At 41.5% G+C, this 23847-nt stretch overlaps 1 protein-coding gene and 1 long non-coding RNA gene across 2 annotated transcripts; both read right to left on the bottom strand.

Moving 5' to 3' along the window:
• Nucleotides 1-546: 546 nt before the first annotated feature.
• LOC119017561 lies at nucleotides 547-11088 on the bottom strand. Its single transcript, XR_005074473.1, has 3 exons — nucleotides 10729-11088; nucleotides 8949-9147; nucleotides 547-1023 (listed from the first exon to the last, which is right to left on the bottom strand). It is a non-coding gene; the product is annotated as an uncharacterized LOC119017561 (long non-coding RNA).
• Nucleotides 11089-13989: 2901 nt separating this feature from the next.
• kif7 (kinesin family member 7) lies at nucleotides 13990-23431 on the bottom strand. Its single transcript, XM_037096154.1, has 20 exons — nucleotides 23276-23431; nucleotides 21760-22142; nucleotides 21464-21661; nucleotides 20965-21364; nucleotides 20515-20862; nucleotides 20185-20377; nucleotides 19930-20085; nucleotides 19533-19691; nucleotides 18992-19137; nucleotides 18739-18860; nucleotides 18235-18390; nucleotides 17937-18142; nucleotides 17553-17750; nucleotides 17110-17235; nucleotides 16783-16959; nucleotides 16484-16699; nucleotides 16025-16231; nucleotides 15709-15907; nucleotides 15300-15461; nucleotides 13990-14718 (listed from the first exon to the last, which is right to left on the bottom strand). The coding sequence occupies exons 2-20, from the start codon at nucleotides 22088-22090 to the stop codon at nucleotides 14333-14335; spliced, it is 4086 nt and encodes a 1361-aa protein (XP_036952049.1). The 5' UTR covers nucleotides 22091-22142; nucleotides 23276-23431; the 3' UTR covers nucleotides 13990-14332.
• Nucleotides 23432-23847: the final 416 nt, after the last annotated feature.

Here is a 23847-nt window from a genome sequence, read left to right on the forward strand (position 1 = left end):
TCCGCACATGATGTCTTCACAATGCGATGGACGTGTCGTGTTATTAAAGCAACAGTTGGTTCACATATTATCACTTTAACTTCTAATAAGACGGTTTATTTCTGTATTATTTAGAATCCATTTTATAATTTATTAGTATAAAATAACATCTTTTAATGAAAATTGTAAAGAATTTGAAGTCAGAGTGAAAAAAACTTTAAAGTCACCCACATTTGAGTAAAGACTTTGCATTTAACCATCACTTTGTTGTTATATTTACTAACTTTATTGTCCTCCTATTCATCTGTTCATGGGTTCATTTAGTTTATTATGCATTTATTTATTATGTCTTCCACCGTAGTCTGGTGTTTGTCAAAAAAGTAGCATAGGCCTGTGGAGATTTAAAACAGCGCTGCATTGCAAACAATGTGCAGCTGTCGTTGATTCGATGTGTCTTCATGCACGTTTTCAACCATGGTGTGCTGCCTCTGTCCAAGGTGCTGACAGAGACAAGTGCCTATGAACTGTTTGAACCTGGTAAATAATAACACACTCACATTGCTCCAACATTCATTTTATTTAGCAAAGAGAAAAGAACATTTCTTCTGCATGTCTTGGATGATCTTCAATGCCAAAAAAAACTTTTTTTTTTTTTTTTTTATTACAGATATTCCTTTTAAAAACCTGCTGTTTTAATGCAAAAGGTCAGTGTCAGGATATTAATCACCTCAGGAAGAGTCACAGAGGTCAAAGAGTAGACAAATCACATTGACAGAATATCTGATACAAGTAGATTCTATCAAATATAAGTGAAGAATGTGGAACCAGGATGACTGAGCAGGCTAAGGCGTCGCCGATTGGTGCGCTGGCCACACAACCCCCTCTCTGCATGTGATATCATATTAAACTGCAAGTTACATCTGAAGTCCACGTGGCAGACGACACTTTCACTGATGCTCCAGTGATTATCAGCCATTATCACACTGACAGAAGCTCCGGAGATCCTCCACAGCGTGGTGGCATCAGCTTCATCCTGGTCCTCTTCTGGAAAAAAGACAAAAAAAAGATCAGACATAAAAAGGAGACCTGCGACTGAACATTTCCTTTGTGTGCAGGTAGAGCCAGATAAAAGGACTCTGACTCCATTTGCACTTTTCTTTAACTGGTTGCATCATCTCTATAATGAAGTTCAGGGGGCAGCTCGCTCCGTCCTGCAGCCATGCTGCTGCCAGATTCACCAAATTATATTTAAAGAGGCTCCTGGACAATTTAATCCCACTGGGAGACATGCTAAGACCCTTTCTTTGCCAATTTTCACCCTCTCTCTTATTCAAGCCTCCTCTTTCTTCCTGCAGCTCCACAATGCCGGATCGTGCTTTACTGATTTTTTTTTTTTTTTCATGTTCTCTCATATCTTTTCTCAGTATGGCTGCCACCCCCCAAAACCCCTCAGACAGCATGCAGTTTATGCAAATGATAAGCCTTTCATGCTCAGGGTTGAATGAGACCTCAACAAAATCTCTTCTCTCTCTCTCTCTCTCACACACACACACACACGGTTTTAGAATGTACTTGGGCATCATTGTTTTTTTTTTATTTCAGTGTTTGTTTTTTAATTTGAAATCCTTTACATGATTGCACAACACCTAGGTGGGCGTAATGAGGTGGAGCCCGTAGAGGAAAGGAAGATGAGGAAGTGTGTGTGTGTGTGTGTGTGTGTGTGTGTGTGTGTGTGTGTGTGTGTGTGTGTGTGTGTGTGTGTGTGTGTGCGTGGGTGGAAGTGCAGGTGAAAAGTGATGTTGCCTGCCAAGGATGTACACAAAAAGTTAGGAGTTGGTTGGGGAGTAAGACAGAGGCATGAGGATAATGAATGTGAAATTTGGTGGTGTTCCCAGGGTCTGAGTGGTGTTTGAAAGGCCTGAGGGGGGGGGGGGGGGGGGGGGGGGGGGCAGTTGCAAAGGGGAGGGCTGGGGGTGGGAGTGCCCCTGTACCCAGCTGTTGGGGGGAACCTGTCTCCCTCTCTCTCTCCCTCTCTGACAGGCTGTCCTTTTCACCAGCACATAGCCAGGCCGTCCAGCCTGCTGCCATAACAACACCACAGCCCCTCTGTCATAGTAACGCCATGCAGTAGCTGCAGAGCACCGGGGGCAGGGGGGGAGTTTGTGGGGGAGGAACGACAGAAGTGAATGGGAAGTCGAGACGCTTCTACCCCTGTGAACTTGAACTTGACTGACAGTCTGAACGACTGGCGGGGGTGAATGGAAATCCACTCCTCAGAGACTTTATTCTCTGGTTTGGTTCCCAAGAATCTCTTCGACATTAGAAAAATCTGCCGCGTACGCTGCGTTTTATCATCACAAATGTAACTTATTATCAACACGAGTTTAGCTCGAGTTGTAGCTAGTCTGGGGACATTTTTAAATCGGGATTAGGTCATTAGAATTCTCCAGTAGAAATGCCTTTTTTTGTCATTTTTAATTTTTTTGTGTGAAATAAAAACATACGCAAATCAAATTTAAATAAATCATTCTTAAAATGAAATAAAAAATAAACCAAACACACTAATTACCCTATGACTAATGCTAATAATAATGACAATAATAAAGGATATAATAATATGTTATCAATATATATTATATATTATGACACATCTTATACAATGTAGTCAAGTGTCGTCTACTTTATATATTCAGGGCTTACAAAACATTCTACAAGACATTTTGATCTACAGCTCAATAAAAATATGCCTAATATTTTTTAACGCTCGGTTTTTATCTCCATCTTTATGCCTCAGGCTATGACATCACTGACGCGCTTGTTTTCTCTAAATCCATTGAATGGCGACTGGTCCACATCAGGAGACTTAGCTGCCCAGACCCACTCGACCATGGGAAAAAAGGAGCTGTGAAAGGTCCCCTGTCGCTGTTACAAAGCCATGAACAAGCTGTGGCAGGATAATCGTGTGTATCCCCAGATTAAGACGGGATCGCAGCTGTGGGAGGGAGGGGAGGCTGCAGGGGATGTAAAACACACAACCTCCCACCTTCAGGAGAGCTCACAGCCGGTCCTGCTCCACACAGGTTCTGGTTCTGGTCGACCAGGACAGACATGCCTGTCTCACAGATATCCACAATTGTCATACAGTACATGAATGTATCTTGGATTTTAGAGATTTTCAGGATCTAGGATTTGTGGTATTGAGCAATTTTAAAGGTCCAATTTGCAAGAAAGAAAGTCGGGTCAGCTGTCTTCTCAAATGTCATTATTAATTTTTCCAACTTGCTTTCAAGAGACAGTGGAAACATTCCCATATCAAGAATAACCAAGTTAAAGTGTATATTAACTGTTAAGGTTTTGGTCCTGCGTCGTTTGTAAGTTTGATGGATAACAACTCATCTATAGCGTGTTCTATTTCCATTCAATTAACATTTTTGTTTGCTCGTGTCCAGGTTCCATGCTCTATAGAATCTGTGTCTTCTATTTTGGTTTTGGTTTGTGAACATTTGAAGAAGGGTTGGTTCTTTACGACTAAACCAAACCAAACATTAGGGACGATTACGTCTTCGAGAATCGTTCAGACTTGTCAGAAAACTGTGTTCCACTGAGTCCCCTCTGGTAATATCAATCAAGTAGGAAACACATCTGACACAATGGCCACAGTCTCTTTCATTAACATTAGCTCTGGCATGAGACCACACGCTCACAAAGAGAGAGAGAGAGAGACAGAGAGAGAGAGTCACTCACAGACATAAAGAGGCAGCAAGACAAAGGGACAACTTTTCCAGGAGACACTCTCATGGCTGCAGCGTTAATGCAGGCATCTGCCACTGTCTGGTCGGACGCGACATTCCCACCTCACTGCCCGGGGTTTACTGCAGCGGACCTCTCACACGCACAATGTTGGGGAGAAGAAGTGGTGGACCTTTGTCAAGTGCCCCCTTTTCACAAAGCGGCCATTGTGGAGCGGAGCCAGGATCAGAATGATAATGTGGACCCTGACTACTGTTTACCAACAGGGTCTCCTGCAGCTGCAGTGCACAGCAGCGACCTGCAGCCGCTCAGAGGGCTGCACTGTGCTGCTGCATCCTCACAGCGCTTCACATGTGAGCAGCTCACTGCGTGTTCGTCCGCTAACGTCTCTTTAATCGAACTACAGTGTGTCTCTCAGTTTCAAAAGATCCTTTAGTTATGTGAGAAATCATTCATAACTTACAACGTGGACTATTAAAGATCTTATTTCTCCTCGAGGGATTCCACTATTAGACTTAAAGTATCCTACTTGAAAACACAATATTAAGCCTACTGTATATAAATGAATAAATATTTTCTGAAACAAAATGTTTACATCTCCTGCGGTTGTTTTCGATTATGCAAGAATGACACACACACACGCACACACACACACACACACACACACACACACACACACACACACACACACACACACACACACACACACACACAGAAGTGTTTGAATTCTGGTATAAATGCGTTTTTAAATGAGCTAATGATGCTGATTTACACATGTGCTCTGGTACAGTATGTCGCTGTATGAGCTCATATTATCAATCAGCTTCACACCTGCCCCTCCCCTCCCCCCACAGCTGCTGGTCTAATTACAGCCTGGTGTCTAATAAAGGAACAGTTCCCCCTTTTATTTCTCGAGACGCGGTTTCGACTGTTGAAAAATCAACACTTGTCGTCGTTGTGGGGCGAAAACAACAACATTTAAACAGAGATTGTTGCACAAAGGTCAGAGGGGTCGTGGATGACAACAGTCCGACAGCGTCATACGTCAGCTTATAAAATACTGTGGAGTTTCTTTTTATGAGGACACTGTTCTCACTTTGTTTAGCCTCATCAACACACATCTCTTTTTCTGCATCTTTTTATTGTTTTAAATTACATAAGAACAAACAGTCGACTAAGATCATGGCCATGGAGATTTGAGACAAACCCATTCAAACACACAAATTGAATAAATGATAAAGGATTTTGTATTTGCCTGCCATAATTCAAATCTTTGACAGTTTTTAAATACATTTTCCTTCAAATTTCAAAATGAAAATGAACAACAAACAAATTATGATACAAATTTTGGTGGGTTTGTTGCCAGAGGAGACACAAGATTTCAAGATTTTCTGAAACCTGCTTTTATTAATTCAAATATGGATATTTTACAGGCTAAACTGTTGATGTGTATTCACTTAAAGGCACTGCATATTTCCTCCTGCTTTAACTGAGGCCTCCACAGCCCCTGCATCCTAAAAGGACAAGTTCATGACTTTTTAGAAAACGTTCTAAAAATCTTCCATGCTGTTAGAATTCAACCATAAACGCTAACATGTGAATTTCCTCCCCGTGTAACATAAACATAGACCTCAGTGTTGTCGTGCAGACACACTGGTGCTGCTGCGCCTTTAAATACTCTCTCTGCTCCCTCGTTTCTATGCAATTATGTTAATATGCAGAGCTTGTCTGGCTCCTATTCATTATCGGCTGGAGTTGCGTGATTGTTTCCTTTATTTCCCATCTTTGTAAGGCCACTCTTGGATTCTTTTTTTTTTTTTTTTGCAGGCCTGCTTTTATCCCACAGCGATGGTCTGGGCAGAGAGACCAACAGAGAGCGCTCATGAAGGATAAAGACTTTCCTGCAAGAAAGCGCTTTCTGTTTGCAGCACGTTGTCATGTGAGCTTCAACGCTGCGGATGAAACAGCAGCAAGCAGCGTTCCATCCCCGAGGCCGGGTTTGTCAAATGATCCAGGTTCTTTACCTCTTTTTCTTTAGATTTAATTAATTATATTGAAGTGTGAGTCCACATGAGACAATTAGGGCTGTTTAATGGAGCTCAGTTAAACGCTGACTGTCCCTGTGTGACATCACTGCATCTCTGTTCAGCAACATCAGGGACAGAAACAGAAAGAGGGAGTTGTTTCTACTGTACACAGCAGAGTGCACAGGCAGTGAAGGCGAGGAGGAAACACGGACTGATTGAAAGGGAACATTATCATTCTTATTTTATTCCACTACTATAAATCTGTATTAATCAGCCCTTCAATTCTGTTAAATGCTTTTTGTCTCTCCAGCCTTTAATCTAAATCTTTTTTTATTAACTATCTAATGAAAAAAAACACGTATTGTTGTTTTTCCACCTCTCTGTGCTTTGTTACAGATTATAATTTTATTATATCTTATTTTATGTATTCATTTTTAAAAAAGATAACTATAAATCCATTCCACATAATAAATGACAACAGACTGAATAATACATTTACGGACTGGAGGCCTGTTTTTGCTGTTGTTTTTGTTGTTTTGGCCCTTAATTCTCTGCAAGAAAGATGAAGACTCTGTCACACAGAAACTTCATATCAGGGCCTTTACTTAAGGCCTAAGAAGGCACATTTATCCTCTAAATGTTTAATTCTCAGACTATTAATCCAATATTATTATTCAAATGTAAGCCAACAATATTCTGGACTATTTACTACGGTGTTTTTTTGTAAATGAAACAAACACACAAGCATCAGATAACATATATATATTTTTTAATCTAATTCTTTATCTATCTATTAATTTCATGTTTTTAATTTAAGTGCACTGCTCTGTCTCCATTAAAATCATGTTATCTATTTATTTTGTTCTTTTCATGTGAAGTCTGTCAGAAGGGGTGAATGGTGATGCTGGCTCTGAAATATGACAGTAGTTTTTTTTTTTTTAAATAACCTCACAATGTCCAGAGTAGAAACACATGTTTTTCTATTGGTCATCCTTTTATTTTTAATCCGACAGGCAACAGTAATTGTATCTTGTAGAATCTGAATCAGGGTTTTAATTCTAGAGTTGTTGTTGTTTTTTTTTTTTTTTTAAGAGCTATCTGATTTATTTTACATCAAAGGTTAAGCGCAGCTACGAGGTGTTGTTGTAAACTCGACTTCACTAATTGGACTAACGGGACTCTCTGCCTGATCATTTCCCCTCTCTTGACATTAGCGATGTGTCAGGTGTGCAGGAATGTTCAAGCAGCTTTAATGTGGCCAAATGTCACGAGATTATCTGCCTCCGAATCACTCATTTACTCGCTCACTGTTCAATTACAGTAGCAGTTAGATGTACACTGACTCATTGACTGGCCTTTAAAAAGGGCTCAGTAATGTGACCTCGCTCATTAACTTCATCTTGACCACACGACGAGTGGAGACGTGCGGTGTGAGATTGAAGACGGGGAAGGCTTAAAGAGGGGACCGATCAGGCTCTGATAGCTAACGATGGAGCGATTAACGCAGCCCTGCTACATGCCAACACAACCATTTTACAGAGGCAGCGGGGGAGACCCCGTCAAGATGGCTTCCTTATAGACAACATGATGTCCTGGCAGTGAAGGAGGCTGAGCTCTAACCTGCACAGTCCGACATGTGTCTTCACCACAGGGGGGAAAAGAAATAAGGCCTTTATCATAAAGGGAAGATGTCACAGTGGTGGACATGTACATTCAGGAAAATCCCTTTATCTTTATTTGCATGTGTTTTTTTTTTGTTTGTTTGTTTTCAGGATATAACTGTGTGACTGTGCACCAGACACTGACTGAAAAAACATTAAATGTATGTTATTCAAATGAAATGATGTTTTTGTTTGATTAAAAAAATCAAAGAATTGTCACAATAATAATTATCTCTTTTAACGCTAAATAACAGGGGTGTCGTGGTTATTTTGAGCATTGAGCTAAGAAGACACAAGCTTTCTTTTCTTGCTTTTCTTGTGCTGTAAGTGTTTCGGTCAGATATTTTAATTTATGTTAATATGCAGGACTGGGGACGCAATGTGAGGCTGTCTGTATTTGTTATTTAACAGCTGATAGTGGATGGGCACAACAATTGCTTTATCTTTTTTTTTTTTTTTTTGGTGGTGCAGCAAAAATCTAATTCAAAAAAAAAGGAAATTACTGCACACACTTTCTTCCTCTTCACTGATGGATTCATATAAAGACCCGTTTTAAAATCTTGGGCCGGGCTGACAATCGGTTAGTTATAAGTCTTGCCCATAAAGAGTAGTGGGACATTCAATGTGATATAATTATTCCAAGACATTTAAGATTAATTAAACATGTTAGGAATTTTGCAGATAAAAAGCATAATTAACATTTCAGTTTAGTTTATCTTGGCAGTAGGAGAAACAAGCAGCTCGCTTCTAAGTATTAAGTTGTTTTAGTTTTCTTCTACAGAGACTTTAGTGAGGGGATAAGTCCACATCAGGAACTGTGTGTGTGTGTGTGCGTGTGTGTGTGTGTGTGTGTGTGTGTGTGTGTGTGTGTGTGTGTGTGTGTGTGTGTGTGTGTGTGTGTGAAGGAAGTGTATGACAGCAACAGAAGGGACCACTTTTGATTTTTTTGTATAACTTTCAAAAACATTCTCTCTCTCTCTATTAAAACAAAATATTCTGTTTTGTCTGAATAATTATTCAGATTTACTCTGTGGTCAGGGATGACAAAAAAAAAACAAACCTCTGCAAAGTTATTTCTGTATGTTTGTTTTAAGAGAGATCTCACATGGAGAAGGAAACTGTAAATATTATCATGTAAAAAAAAAAAAAGGTTTTGGGCCTTAGTGTAGATTAGGGCTGATTAAACATGAGACTTGTGTTAATTATTGATATTTGAAAGACTCAACGAGAGATCAACTTTAAGCAACTTTTCAAAAGGAATGAGACATGTATTTTTGAATGTATTTTTCATCTACATTTGTCCGTTTCATTGTGACGAGGGCTGCAACTGAACATTATTTTCATTATTGTTCACTGTCATTCAAAATATGTGAGAAAATGGAGATAACGAAATGCTTATTTTGTCCAAAAACATGAAGATATTCAATTTAGCAGCAAATTCTCCAAATTGAGGGGCTACAATTTACCATTAACATCAGCTTTTATTTTCATGTTCAGATGAACAAAATGTCTCAGTGTTTCATAAACCTACCTGAAAAGACTTTGTGTCCTCCTGCGAGTGTGTTTTTCTTTCTGTTGAATCGCGCGAATGCAGGAAGTCGAAGGTTTGGAGGTCATTCCTACTTTCGGTTATCTAGCTTTATGATGGATGATTAACACTCATACAGCTAGATAACCAAAGACAGGAACAGGCTCCGCTGTTTGCAGCGAAAGTGTAAGACTGCAGCTTCCTGGAGACAAAGAAAGTTATCATGGAGTTAATGCAGGTTGAATGACAGGCTTTGTTTAACATAGCGCGGGCCTCAACTGGGGATTTCGACATTCACCTTAAAATTTCTTCCAGAGCCATTCCACGACAAAGCCAGTTGTTAAAGCTTTCAAATCAAACGGAAGTAGTTTTTCCATGAAATACACAGTTGTAACTTTTGAAATGCTGCAGATGATCACTGTCAAACACACAACAGATACAAAAATACACCGTAAAATCATAAACTAAAAAAGGGAATGGTAAGTGAGGAAGCCAATCACCAAGATAATTACAAGTAAAGTAAATAAAATTTTTAAATCCTAACATTTTTTGGATTAAATAATCAAATACTTAGATTTAGCTGCATTTCTTTTAGTAATGCTGTTATCGTTTTTTTTCTGGCTTTGTGGAAGTAAAATTCATTTGACATTTTTCAGTGTATGCTCACCAATTATAGTTAAATCTAAAATAAAGTGGACTGACTGAACAAACTAAGTATGATTTATGAAAACTGTGTGAAAAAACTGTGCAGTGTATGAAGCAGCTCTGTTGGCATTTTACATCCCTCATGAAAACTCCCCCTGCTCTGCTCTGAGAAAAGAATCACGCTTTAACATTTTCCACTAACTCACACGTGATATTTTCTCATAAACCTCGACTCTAAAGAATCTGCTGAACGGTTTCTGTGAAGCTTCTAAGAGGTGGAAGCACTCAGGCTGACCTACAGGCCTCGTTGCTCAGGCCTGGTAATATCTACATCTTAGCTGTGACATAAAGTTTATTATGATGTCATCCCTCAGTGAAATAAGGAACACTGGACATTCAAGTTAATTTACATGTTGCTGCTTTTCAAGAGATCAGCCAATAATTCTTTACGACTTGCAACTTAACTGTGTCACTGTGTTTTTATCACAATCTATGCTTTAATATAATAACCTCATGATGAACTCACGCCTTTCTTTGTCAGTGCGTCTGACGTCAGTTGTTATAATTGGGGAGTAGGTGCACTGACAAGGCATGCGTTACTTTCTTTGTATATCAGCTCTCACGCGTATTGTTACAAATTAGAACAGCGTTTTATCAATTAACGCTTTAAAAGCACAGGAGTCTCGAGACGTTGTGTTCCTGGTGTGTTTTCAGGCCAGCGGGACGCGTTCAGACACCTTCACTGCAGGTGTGAAGTTCCCTTTACTGACCAGAGAACAGGCCTCTACACTGACGGTGTGTGTGTCCACACAGGTCACACCAGAGGTTACGGACTTTACCACATGAGCCATTTCAATGCGAGAAATGTGGAACATGAACGCGAACCAAGGCGCAAACGCTCAACTGTGACTTTATCCGAGGCGTGTGGCTTTGACAATGAACCCCACATGAGACATTACACTCGAGTTTGACACGTTTTAACAAATACCAGCCTGTCTGTCATGTCCTATTCCTCAGACATGTCTAACACGACAGGCCGGAGAATGAGACGCTCGAAATGAAATGAAATTTGTGGACAAAAAAAAAAAAGAAAAACTAATCAAGAGCATAAAAAAAACACACCAAAACACACACTCACCTCCACGTCGTGTGAGACGCCTGATGATGAAAACATCCACATGTGATGCTGAGGACGGCGGGCAGCGTCACCCGGGCTCCAGATGTGCAGGAGTTTCTCCGTGGCAGCCTCGCGCTGACGAACAGGTGAGCGCGTGGATCGGATCGATAAATCCCACACGGTGCCTCGAGGCTGTGGATCAGAAATCCTCTGTGTGTTTGTATCCGTGATCTGGATCCAGCAGGTCCGCTGCTCTCCCTCCAGACGAGCTGAGGTGTGTGTGTGTGTGTGTGTGTGTGTGTGTGTGTGAGAGAGAGAGAGAGAGAAAGAATGATGTGTGATGGCCTCTCATCCGCAGTGTGTGTGTGTGTGTGTGTGTGTGTTTTCCTTTAGTCCGAGCTCGTGAGGATGTGTTGTGCCCCCTGACAGAGCCTCCAGTGATCTCCTCTCACCTCGTCTCTGCCTTTTTCTCCAAACGCTTCCTCCCACCCTACCCTACCCCTACCCCCTCGGCGGCGCTGACGTCACACCGACGACAAGTTTGCTGTCTACCAATCGGATGTGTCCTCCCCGTGTGTGTATGTGCCGGGTTTTTAGGGGGGTGCACACAAATCACAGATGCAACGGCTTAAATTCTGTTTCTACAACAAATAGGAGCTTTCCTTCATTAATGATTTAATTAGTTTGAATTGATTTAGTGTGTTGTCATGACAACATGTGATGGTTTTGTGTCATTAAATTGTTAAAGTTATTTCTTTTTAACTCAGTGGATAAAATAATGCATTTAAAAAGGAATCAGGCAAAATTCAATAAACCAACTTTGATAAAGAGAAGAATGAGTGATCGGCTGTCAATCATCTGTTCCCAAATACTTAAAGCCACTATGTGGATTTAAAAAAATGTCTGACTCTGGTGCCCTCCAGTGGTAGTAAACTGTGGCAGACTACAATGCACAGTAATAATAATAACTAATAGTCATTTTTAGCCTTTGGTTCAGACTGAAGTGTTGTTGAGATTAAACAGCCAGGTGGACTTTTATGTATGAAGTGTTTGTCATACATCTTGTCCACCTGTCTTTTTAATCCCCAACCACACAGTTAAAGACAAAGACAAAGAGCAAAGTACTGAATGATAAAATATCTAAAAATTAATCAACATAAAACACATCCACTGATGTTTTGCTTCCAAGTAGCCCGGTTTAGAGTAACAGCCAGTCTTACCTAGCTACACGTGGTCATCACCCTTTTTCACACACATTTTCATATTATACTCAAACCTATTATCTGCAAAACAAAGGAAAAAAAAAAATTTAAAAAACACAAGACCATTAAGGACCACACCCATCTTCAACCTTGGCCTTTATTTTGATCTAAACTACACGCTTCTTGTCTGATTGCACAGTTTTGACACTGTTGCATCGACCCCTGCTAAGACCATGTCTATCTTTTAACTCGGACTCCATTTCGAACTGAACTACACTCCTGTATAGTCTCATCACTACATCTCAAACAGTTGTGACGTTCTGTCCACAGACCAACATATAAACACCTGGCAAGGAGCTCAAAACTGTTTCTGTGTTAACTCCTGTCCTAGGTGTCTCCAGCACCACATTTTGCCACGATTACACTCACACTCAAGGAGGATGCGCTCACCTTGAAGCAGTTGTGACAATAATCTCCCAGGGTACACTGCACCCCACCTGCTCTGTTGCCTCTGAGTGTTCATAGTCCTGAAACTAGATTGTCACTCTCAGCTGGATCAGCTCTGTCCAAGACTTCCTTGCAAAATGATTTGGACCTCATTCACCCTCCAAGAACAGGTGTGTTTTGGAGCTATGATGCAAAGAACTGATGTTGGCACAAACCATTATTAGATTATCTGTTGCAAAACCTTTTTTATTCCATTAGAGCAATTATTATTATTATTATTATTTTTTATTTTTTTGAAACAAGAATCCAAGTTTCATCTGTTGCTTTGACCTTCATGGAGATGAGTCAGAAACATGACAGACTCATGGGAAACACTGGGGATATATCGCCCTCTACTGCTCAGATTGTGTCCAAACTCCAACCTCACACACTCAACTTCCTCTGAACTCCTCTGCAGGAAGATGACCACAGTTCCTGTCTCGTCTTTACTGATTTTTTGTTTCACCTGTATGTTACAGGACACACATCACATGTTGAATTCTTACTCATGAAATAAAGAACCAGGTTTATTTGGGGTAAAGACTCGTATGACAACAACTGATACTTTAATTTAATGTAGAGAAAAGAGCCAAAGATACAGAATGTAAAATCAGACGGTTAGCTCCATAGATGTTCAGGTTTGACTACCTGCAACATCAGGTCAATTATCAACTGTTGGACTTGCAGTGGACAAGACCAGTTTGTTCTTGGTCTATATTGCAAACTGAGATTTTAAACTTTTTTTTGAATCTGAGTTTCATGATTGTTATCACTCTATCTTCTTCTATTGGGAAATACTCATGCAGTATGTTTTGAAACTATGAACAGTATAATTAAATGTTATTTAATCTTCACTGGGCGTCAACAAGCTAGCTGTGGGCTACACGTCTTTTGTTGTGTCTATATTTGTTTGAATTTGGGGAAAATTGTCATAATTTAAAGTCTGCTGAATGAGCTTTTAGCAATTCCTCATCGCATTTTATCCATTTATTTGCAGACAACTAGCACTGGATGGCTTCAATACTGAAGACAACTTAAAAACATCAAGATTGTCAACTACGATCTCTCACAATAAAGGTCTTTTTTTATGATTTCTTAGCAAATGCAGGGTTGGTTATGGCATGACATTTGAGAAGGGGATCTACTCTGCAAGTATAAGTCATAATGTTTACCCTTTAAGTAATTAAGAATGAAAAGATGCATGTTTTTGATGTTCCAGGTATAACTAATCATCATCTCATTAGATTAAAAGGTATACTGCTTGAAATGAAGAGTGTCTGCCATCATTACCGTTTTCTTTTATCTCCTTTGTTTCCATCCTAGAAGAAGACCCCAATAATCAGCTGCAGCCTCCACACTTACACTACTGACAGCTGCACTTAAACCTTCACCACGCCACCACTAATGTGGCATTTCACAGCAGATTTTAAGTGTAATTTACATCAGCTGTGATAACATACAACCTGACCATCAATTTCAAAAGGATGACAGGACAAATGTAAATGGAAGTAATAGGAGCTTCATGTAAACATTTTCTGAAAAGCTTTAATTTAAAAAAAACAAAACAAAACAAAATAAAAAGTGAAGACCCAGATGGGAAGACAAAAATATTTTAATATAAAATACTGTAGTAGGTCAAGACACTACATGATTATTGAATAAAAGAATCTTATTCTGTATTGAAGCAAATTATTCACTGCTTATTGACTTTCCTAGTTGGTAAGACCATATTCCTACCAGCTAATGTATGATGGAAACGTAAACTTTAGTAAAAGTGCTTCATACAAAAATCAGTGGGTGTCTTTGTTCATTAAAAACTTTATATACAAGTACAAAAAATTGAAATGAGAGAGACAGATAATACAGAAAAATATTTTAGGAACCACAGTAAAAGAAATTCGATGTCAAAGGTCTGAAGTAACACAAAACACTGATTTTCAGACAGGATTCTTTCGTACATCAATGAATGCATTGTTTGAAGTCAGTGGTCCGACGTTGAGGCTGGAGCGACGCGACTCTCGGCGAGACTTAACCACAGGCAGGCCGCCCCAGGGACCCACAGCAGTTGGAACTACTCGGTTAACAGGAGCATCCCCAGCCGCTGGGAGCCACAGCTCCTCCATGACAGTGGGTTCCTCCGTGGGGAGAGAAGAGCGCCTCCATGTGGACGGGAGAGGGGTGTTCACCAGCTCGCGCATTTCCTCTCTGGATCTGGAAGGGTTTACAGACTGACCCATCAATCTGCCTCCAGGGCTGTCCTCGGGGCAGCGGGGCAGCTTCTCCATGCTGCCGATGCCTGCTAGTTTACCTTCAGAGGCCACAACTGAAAGACACACACCAGACCTGAGTGCTACTACTCTGAGCCTTTTGAATGTTGACACAGACATCGTGACAGCTCTGAGGGCAAAACAGATTATCAAAGAAATAAAATGTCTGACCCTCTATATGTCTCTGAAATAAGTTTTCTAATCTGTAACAAACTCAACTGAAAAGAAATGGTGTACTTGGTGGAAATTAACCTACAGACATAATTTTATTCAACTGAACTTTTGTGTAAAATTTTGTGACAGCATATGAATTATTGGATTATGGGTAAAAAACAACTTCAAACTTTTACTTCCCAATTCTCATCAATTCATCCTTGAGTCTAACTGGACTGGAAAAAAAGTGTTCCTGAGACATTGCCTTTAATAACAGCATACAGACAGATGTACAACCTGGAAACATCATGCAACCAGCCAGTGTCTACACTGTCCTGGAGGCATAACAGTGTTTACCAAACTCAAAGTATGGTTTAATAACACAGATATCTGAAGCCCTCTTGCTGCAGGCTGTAAACATAATGATTAGTATAATTATAGATATTATAAGCAACAAACACTTTGATCTAATAATACCATTTACCTTTAGTATGCTCCTTTGGTTGGTTGGCTGAACCACAGAGTTCCCTAAGTCTGTTGCTCAGTTCCACATTTGCCGCCTTGTAGTGGCTCAGCTCCTTGCTGAGGTTATGAATCCATCCCTCATACTGCCGCTGCCTTCCTGCCAGGCCCTCGTCTATTTGCTCTGTGGAGGACATTTAAAGGAGAATAGACAATGAGCGTTCAGAAATAACTAGTAACTTTACATGACTTTCTGCACTTCAATCCAACGTACATTCTCCTTGTAAATCTGAAGTATATCCATGACAATGATACACAAATGATCGAGCAATTCATTTTAAATGGTGCTAGAAAATAAACACGTGCAGGAAATATTCGTTTCAAGGAGATAACAAACTGGTTTCTTTCTGAAAAGTCCAAGTGAGCCGCACCTCGACACTGCTGCAATAAAAGCTGCACACTCCTCTCATGCTCTTTCTGCTGTTGTGTGAGCCGACGATCTGTGTCGAGTTGTGTGCGATCGAGGGCGTTCTCCAACCACTGCACCAGCCTCTGTTGATCATCCAACTGCATCTCCAGCTCAGCCAGGGCAAGTTGTAGCTTACGCTCCTCCTCACGCAGAGACACCACCTAAGGGAGACATTTACATATATTCTCTTCAGTGTAAATATTGCAGAGATTAGCCAAAAGGATTAGGTGAGAACATAGATTAAAAATGCAGAATCTCAGGTTTTGTGCTGCACAGACCTTGTCAAAGTATTTGCACAGCAGAGCTCTGGTCTCAGAGGCAGACAGGTAACTGAGTTTGGCCATTAGGTTCATCTCCCACTGCGACAGCATACTGGCAGATGCCCTAAGCTGTCTCTGCCTCTGAGTGATGGCCTCATTCTTGTACTCAATGGCTGCATCCAGAGCCTCGATCGCCTCGTCAAACTGGAACAGTGTTCGCTCCTCCTAGAAACATCAGAGAGAAAAGGTGGGCTTCATGAGAATATTAACATTTAACATAAAAGTTCATTTTGCTGCCATGTGAGAGCTTAATAAATGTTTGCAGCACAGCGACACTCTATTATAAACAAAATGTGCTCTTTCTCTGCCACACAATTAAAAATATGTCTGTCTGTCAGTGCAATGAAGACACAAAAACATATCCTATTCACTGTGGGCACAAAGTCTCAAGTACCGAACCCTGGAGTAATGTCTGACCTCAGGTGAGAGCAGGTTACCCTGCCGCAGCTTATCGTCCAGCTCCACTCTTTGTTTAAGCAGCGAGTCTTTCTCCTGACGCAGGTTAGATATCTCTTGGCGAATCTGTTGTGAGTCTTGAGCACTGCCACTGCGAAGAAGCCCGTTCCTCTCACTCAGCTCTTGCTCAAGTGTCTCAATACGGCCTGTAAGTGTCACCAGGTCTTTACTCAAGGCCTAAAGGAAATTAAAGAAAATACTTTTTAGTATTTGCCAGTTTCCCCATGTCACCTAATCTAATTGTTTGTGGTTGTTAGTACCTGACTGGAGCGGAGCCTCTTTGTCTCCAGGCCGCTGCGTTCCTGTAGCAGAGCTTCTTTCTTGGCCAGGATTTCCTCTCGTTTAGTGAGTTCTCCTTCCAGATCTTCCAGCCCTCTCCTCTGTTCCAGTACCCGCTCCATTTCCTCATCCAGCCATCGTTTTTGTTCCTCAATCTTCTGCTCACAGCCAGGCACAAAGTGGCATTATGCAAATAAACACAGACACATAAACTGAAGTGACAGGGGAGTGACATTATTTGATACATTTTCTTCCGGGGTTTACAGCCAGTTTGTTTTCTACGGATTCAAAGTTAGTTTTTGTCCCACCTGTTGCTCTTCTAGTGAGATGACAGAGCCATTACTGCCGCTGCGTCTCTGCCTCTGAAAGGCAGCGATCTCCTCTGTTTTTATTCTCAGGATCTTTTGCTGCTGCTCATTCTTTATCTCGAGCTCCTATGGAAGCAATGGAAGAAATGCAGATGGGTCAATTAGAGGACCAACATCCAACACAGCGATCCCTCCCTTAAAGAAATAACATTAATTTGGCATACAGTATAAATGTTTGGACTTTTGATGAGTAGCAGTAACAATTTCCAAAAACTGAAGTGGCCTTGGAGAGTAAATTGTTGATTAATCAAAATAAAGAATGTTTTAATCACTTTTCAGGTTAGACTGCTGGACTTGTACACTGGAGTAGTATTTGAATCCATTTAGACACAAATTATTATTTCTACACCTTGAGCCCCCTCTGCTGGATTGGCCTGCAGTACCTTGACTCTGTGAGTTCTTCGTTGCATCTCGGTCTCCAGACGTCGTTTCTGCTGACTTTCCTGGCGCAGACGCTTCTGCAGCTGCTCCTGTTGCTGCCTCATATTTTGAACACTTCGCTCCAGCTCTGACACTCGACGTTCGCTCTGGGCAGGAAGGTTAGCGAGACGAGCGGTATCCCTCTGACGCTGACTGAGAACCTAATATGAAAAACACATTTTGCTTTACAGAACTTTTCAAATGTACAGAACCAGGACAACATAGAAGAACACTTAAAATAAAATGTTTCATATCTTAGCTGGTTTTCTATCTTGGATGCAAATCAGCATCACCCAAACTGTAGTTGTCTGTTGCCTATATATTCTGTAGAGGTGTGAAAGCCAAACCTGAACTTTGCTTTGAGCTGCAGCTATCTTCCTGCGACACTCCTGTGCTCTGGTCTTGTCTGTTGTGCTGATTTCTCTCTCTTGCCTCTCTAGATCCTGCAGCTGCCGCTGGGCCTCCTGCAGCTCCTGTCGAGCCTGCACAGCTTCGCTCTCCAGGGCCGTGATCTTATGGCTGTACTCCTTGTTCAGGGCCTGAGCATCCTTACCTAAAAAAATATCCCCCACAAACAACTGTTTCCCAAAAACACATGGAAGAAAACCTCCATTTTGGGAAAGTCGCTGAGATTGAAATTTCTACCTGTTTTGACCAGCTCCTTGATAAGTTCTTCCTTCATGCGGATGGTGACAGACAGCTCCCGGATCTTCTGCGTTGCCTGGTGAAGTCCCCACTCCGAAACGCCTTCAAAACTTTTCAGACTGTCACGCACAGATGACTCCCCGGTACTGGTGTGGGCTACACAGAGATTTTAGAGCGGACACAAGAGGTCAGCAGGATGGTATGATGAGGAAGGTGATCGAGTTTCAGAGGAATGCCAAGGTTCAAGTGTGATCTTCCTTAATTAACACAGATCAGTGCCTGGGCATAGAGCATGTGTAAAATGAATCTTGGATCACAGAAGAGAGACTAAAACACAGGCAAAAACATTTTTACAAGCCTGACGTTACCCTGACTCTACGGCATCAATGTATTAACATCTGATTGCAAAAGGAGCCAGAAGGAGTCAATCAATCAATCAATCAATCAAATGTGAAAATGGACATACATGCACCCAAATATACTGTGCTATGGTGTTGGTCTTACATGCTTTTCTGGCTAAAGCTGGATGCTGGTATGGTTCATGCAGCTGAGATATGAGCCCTCTACCACCGACAGCTACTCCTCCTGACGGCATATCCCTCTTCGTCCACGTCAGGTTTACCTGCCTTTTTACACATAACACGAGCACACGTGAAATTATATTAACACTCCCTCATGTACGCATTATTTTATATCATCAACATTCACTTTACATAATGTTAAGCTAAAAGCTATGATTTTTATAAACACAACATACTTTCGTCGCTCTCGACTGAGGTTGAAATGACCACCCTCGTCTTCTGTGTCCTGCATTTCTTGTCCTCCCAGGAAGTCCTGCTCCTCACAGAGGCTACCATCCTGATCACCACAAGGCCCATTTCCAAAGTAGCCCACTGGACTGACCTGAAACAACACACACAAACCCACAGCCAGGCCCAGATTTAATGGAAAGACATAAGATTAACACATTTTGATATTTGGTTAACAAACACAATGCCGTAACTGCTGCATGATTATCATTATATCCATCAAATTAGTTAGGTATATATATGTTAGCAAAACTATTTGAATGTTGGTATTCATAGACAATTGGTTAGTCAGGTATTTGCTCTAAAAGTTAAGCAAACATTTTGTTTTAAAAAATGAATAAATAAATAAACATTTAAATCAAGTTTGAGACTGGTATTTCTTTTCAATTTTTACATTTGTAGTTTTATTCTTTTTAAAAACATTTTCTAACTTTTTAATACACGCAACACCACGGGCTGAAAAAACAAACAAACTGGCTGGCTGGTTACCTGTCTGTATGTGCCTCCATTCTGACTGTGCTGCATGGAGCCCATGGGGGCTGTGTGAGGCCGTGATCTCAGGTTAAGACCTAGTCCCATCAGCCCTTGTGTGGACAGATGACACTGCATCTCTGCTATCAAGTCCTGTTGTTCCTGCAGCTTATCGCTCTGAGACAATCAAATAAGAAACACATCAGATGAGGCCACATGAAATTCAGTGTAATTTGATGTTGTTAGCCTGGATTGGGGGTCATCATACTGCCCCTAAAATGGCTCATATAATGCAGCTAAGCTTGGTTAACCCTGCTGTGACCATGCAATTAAATATAATTAATGTGGCATGCTGTGACTCGGCTGTGACAAACTGCACTTCTGTCAAACTAATTAGGATTCCACTGCATTTTACCTGCTGCTTGTATTGCTCCATAGCGTCCTCCAGAGCAGCTAAAAAGTCTGTGTTTTCTCCCTCCAACCGCTGGATTTGCGCCTGAAGCTGGACGATATTTTCATCTTTCTCTCTTTCATGCTCATGGCTCCAACTCTCCTCTGCAGCCTCTGGATCCTGGGTAACACATTTATAAATATAACAGTGCTGGACATCTGCAATTCCTGATAAATGACTGAAGCATTTGGTTTACTTTGGATTGTGAATGAAACACACCTGGTTCCTTACAGAAGGCCTTCCTCTCCTTAACGCAACGTTGTCCTCAGTGGAGCTGTTCTCAATACCGCTGTCTGGTCCTGAGGCGGTGGTCAGTCCGCTACGTTCCTCCTCCACCGAGCACAGCCACTCTTTCACTCTCAGACTCTGTTCTGCTGTCAGAGCCCCTTCACTCTGCAGCTCCCGCAGCAACCTGTGAGTGATAGAAGATTTTGGAGGAAGGAATAACAATGTTTCTTTTAATCAAAAAACACATCTCACAATCAGAATGTGAGACACATTCATATATTACGCGTACTTAATTGAACTATAATAATCATCTGCTTTGACCTGTAAGCAGTGTCTGTGCACGTCCTGTAGTGGGCACTCTGCACTTGCAGTCTGCTTATCTCTCCCTCTCCAAGTCGAGGCCTCCTATTAGGATCGGCGTGAGAAATGATGCGGGTCTCTGAGCGCTGGCGGTTTTCGAGGGCTCTGCGAAGGGCCTTGATCTGTTGCTCAAGCCCTTCCACCCGATCTGGCTCTCGCTTGCAGTTGACCGTCGCCCGGTTCTGAATGTTTCTGGCCCTTGTGGCATAGTTTAGCGTATTCAGACTCTCATCAAAGTCTGAGGAGGATGGGCTGATGCAGGCAATCATCAGTGTTTTTGAATTTCCACCCAAAGAGTCTTTAAGGATCCTAGATGAAAAAAAGGATTATACAAATTTAACCAAAGTGATATTTTACACCAATTTCTGTTCTGGTATGTTAAAATATCTCATGAACTTATTAAAAATGTACCTTGTGATTTTAGAATCTCTGTATGGTATGTGAGAGCCTTTCCTCTTGGGGTCCCCCAGGGCCCCGATAACATTTCCCAGAGCCAGAAGGCCGCTGTTAATCTGGATACTCTCTTTCAGTCTCTCTCCAGTGTTCCCCGTCCTTAAGATGCGTTCAGACCCTGCCAGGTCAACAAAGTGGAACTTGGAAGACAACATTTGCGGTCCAGAACTTGTAGCAGTCCCATAGAGGCGGGAGCTTCCTCGGCGCTGGTCCATATAGACGGTAAAAATGGTGTGCGAGCGGCTGGAGTTTGGATTCATCTGGGTTGCTCCAGTGTGCCGGGCTGTGTTTCCTGACTCCAACAAACTCAAAACCTCGTCAAGACCCTCCACTTCACACTCCTTTACCCCGCACAGAACTATGAGGTTACACAACAAAAACATTAAATCAGGATGAGTGCACAAAGTAAAATGCTGCATAACATTTCATAGCATAACCACAGAAACATGCTTAATACCAATGTTGCCTTTATCCTCCCGGATGTGGATGTCCTTGCTTGCTGTCTCCACCTCCAGTAAATCCTTGAACTCCTCTTTGTAGACCTCCAGATACGAGATCCGCACAGAGAAGTCTGTGAGGTCATTTTCATCCAGCAGCTTGAAGACATCTGCAACAGCCCTGGGGATGATACCCTGCTCCTCATCTGTAAAGGAGCCTACAAACACAATTGCAACATTCAGAATTCAGAATAAACAGAGCTGACGATAATAACCGAAGAGTAAAATATAAGAAAATATATAACAAATAACTTACAAATATTAGCTTCTCCAATAGTATACGTCTTGCCAGAGCCTGTCTGCCCATAGGCGAAGACAGTAGCGTTGAAGCCTTGAAAGAAGGCATCTATGAGTGGCTGGACTGACACAGAATAAACCTCCTCTTGACAGCAAGTTTCTTCAAATAGGTAGTCGCAAAGAAAGTGCCGGTCGTGGCCCAGTGTAACCCGGCACAGCTCCGAGTCCACAGTGATGCAGCTCTCGTGGCAGTGTAGAAGCTCTTTAGGCAGCAGGGGACGCACTCGAACAGCTACCTGCACTGCAGAATAATCCCCTCTGCCTTGGCCACCGGGCACTTTGGGAGACATTTTTGCCGCACGGCTGGAGCCGTTGTGCTATGTATGGATCATCTTTGAGTCACTAGAGGGGATAGAAATCATCAGTCACCAAAGGTTGTTATACAACATCTCCTGCTGTCAGGCTGAAGGATGTAATACTGCTATGAGTAAGAATGTGTGTGAACCAGCCAAGCAGCTTGAACACAATTTTTGGGTCAGGTATGCAACAATTTTTGCTATGAGAGCACAAAAACGACATTTTCAGCTACAGCAGATGACAACATCAATATTTAATATATGACTATTCTGAAAAGTTTTATGAGAAACTATTCACAGATAAAATTGCCAGAAAAAGAATGTCTGAAGGTACTAAAGGTACTTCATCACACTGATGTAAAAAGAAACAAAACAACTTATTCCCATATAGCTCAGCCTGCTCACTGATGTGCAACCATGTCAACATGTCCTATTAGAAGAGATAACAATAAAGCTACCTCTATATAATGATATGGCAAAATCTCTGACAAATTAGCAATTCATATCATCTCACACTATACCGTGTTTAGTCATATTGTTCTACCTTGGACGACAATATGTAATGCTTTACCTTGCACTCGCCTGTTAAGACTTTATGTGATGAGTTAAGGGATGCAGTATTTTGATCTATGTGCTACAACACTATGAAACTTACTGAAAGTAACGTGAGACAGCGTGGATCAAAGGTGGAGCTACGACAGTCTTTAAACTTTGGGAAAGCAGTGCCACAACTTTGAATTCACGGGTTCACGTTAAAAGGCTTACATTGTTAGTAAAGCCAGATAACTTAGCATTTTTAAAAACCCCATGTTAGCGCTGAGTGTGGTTAACTGTTAAGTTCAACTGTTAGCGAGGTTAGCTAGCATCTGTTTTAACAAAGTTAACAGGACCGTTATACAATGTGAAAAACACGAGTCGTCTTTCTCTAAAACCTCTAAAGAAGCATCCCAACTTCACCCACCAGCGTCGTTTTTATTCGCCTGTTGTCCTGGATTAAGTTCAGCTAAGCTAAAGTTAGCCAGTTAGCCAGCAGTGCGAACAACAAAATCAAAAAATGAGGATGAGGCTGGTTGTTTAAGAAGAGCTGCTGCAACTTGTTCCCGTAGGAAAAGACTGTCGTCAAACTACATGCAGTGACTGGGTAAGTTCGTTTAATCACTAGTAGTTGACATAACTTACTTAAACGAAGCAGAAGTTACACCAGGGGTTGAGGATAACACTGGAGCGTTTTTTGGAGAATGGAAGTTGAGGGGGGGAGCCGAGGGGAGGAGCCCGGGGGAAGCCTGGTCTCCAGCGCGGGGCTCAGCGCAGGGCTCCGGGCTGGGTGTGGTCTGTGGAGGGCATCATGGCTGAGAGGTTAAAGGTGCTCTGTGAATGTTTGGGGAAGTTCCCTCATGTCACACCTTTAAAGTTACACATTTGAAATCATATTTGTCGTCCACTGAATATGTAAATATAAAATAAACCAAAACCCAGAAATCTCCTCTGTGTGAATGTCTCGGAGGCGCAAGGGGTGAAATTTCGCTCTAGTGCTGATACGCCTCTGGAGGTAGTATCAAAGGCGCAGCATTGGCGAACCGAACCGGTGTGAATGGATGAACCGGCAGGGCGCATCGAGGGCGTGTTGGTCTGCCAGTCTGATAACTACACAGGTCCTTCACTCAACTAAATAAAGACATGACCAAACAACAGTAACATAGTTACTGTAATTTGTCTTTGGCAGTTCATATGCAGAAAAAAAAAAATACAGC

This window comes from Acanthopagrus latus, chromosome 4 (genome assembly GCF_904848185.1).
Source record: "Acanthopagrus latus isolate v.2019 chromosome 4, fAcaLat1.1, whole genome shotgun sequence".
In the NCBI taxonomy this organism is placed as follows: domain Eukaryota; kingdom Metazoa; phylum Chordata; class Actinopteri; order Spariformes; family Sparidae; genus Acanthopagrus; species Acanthopagrus latus.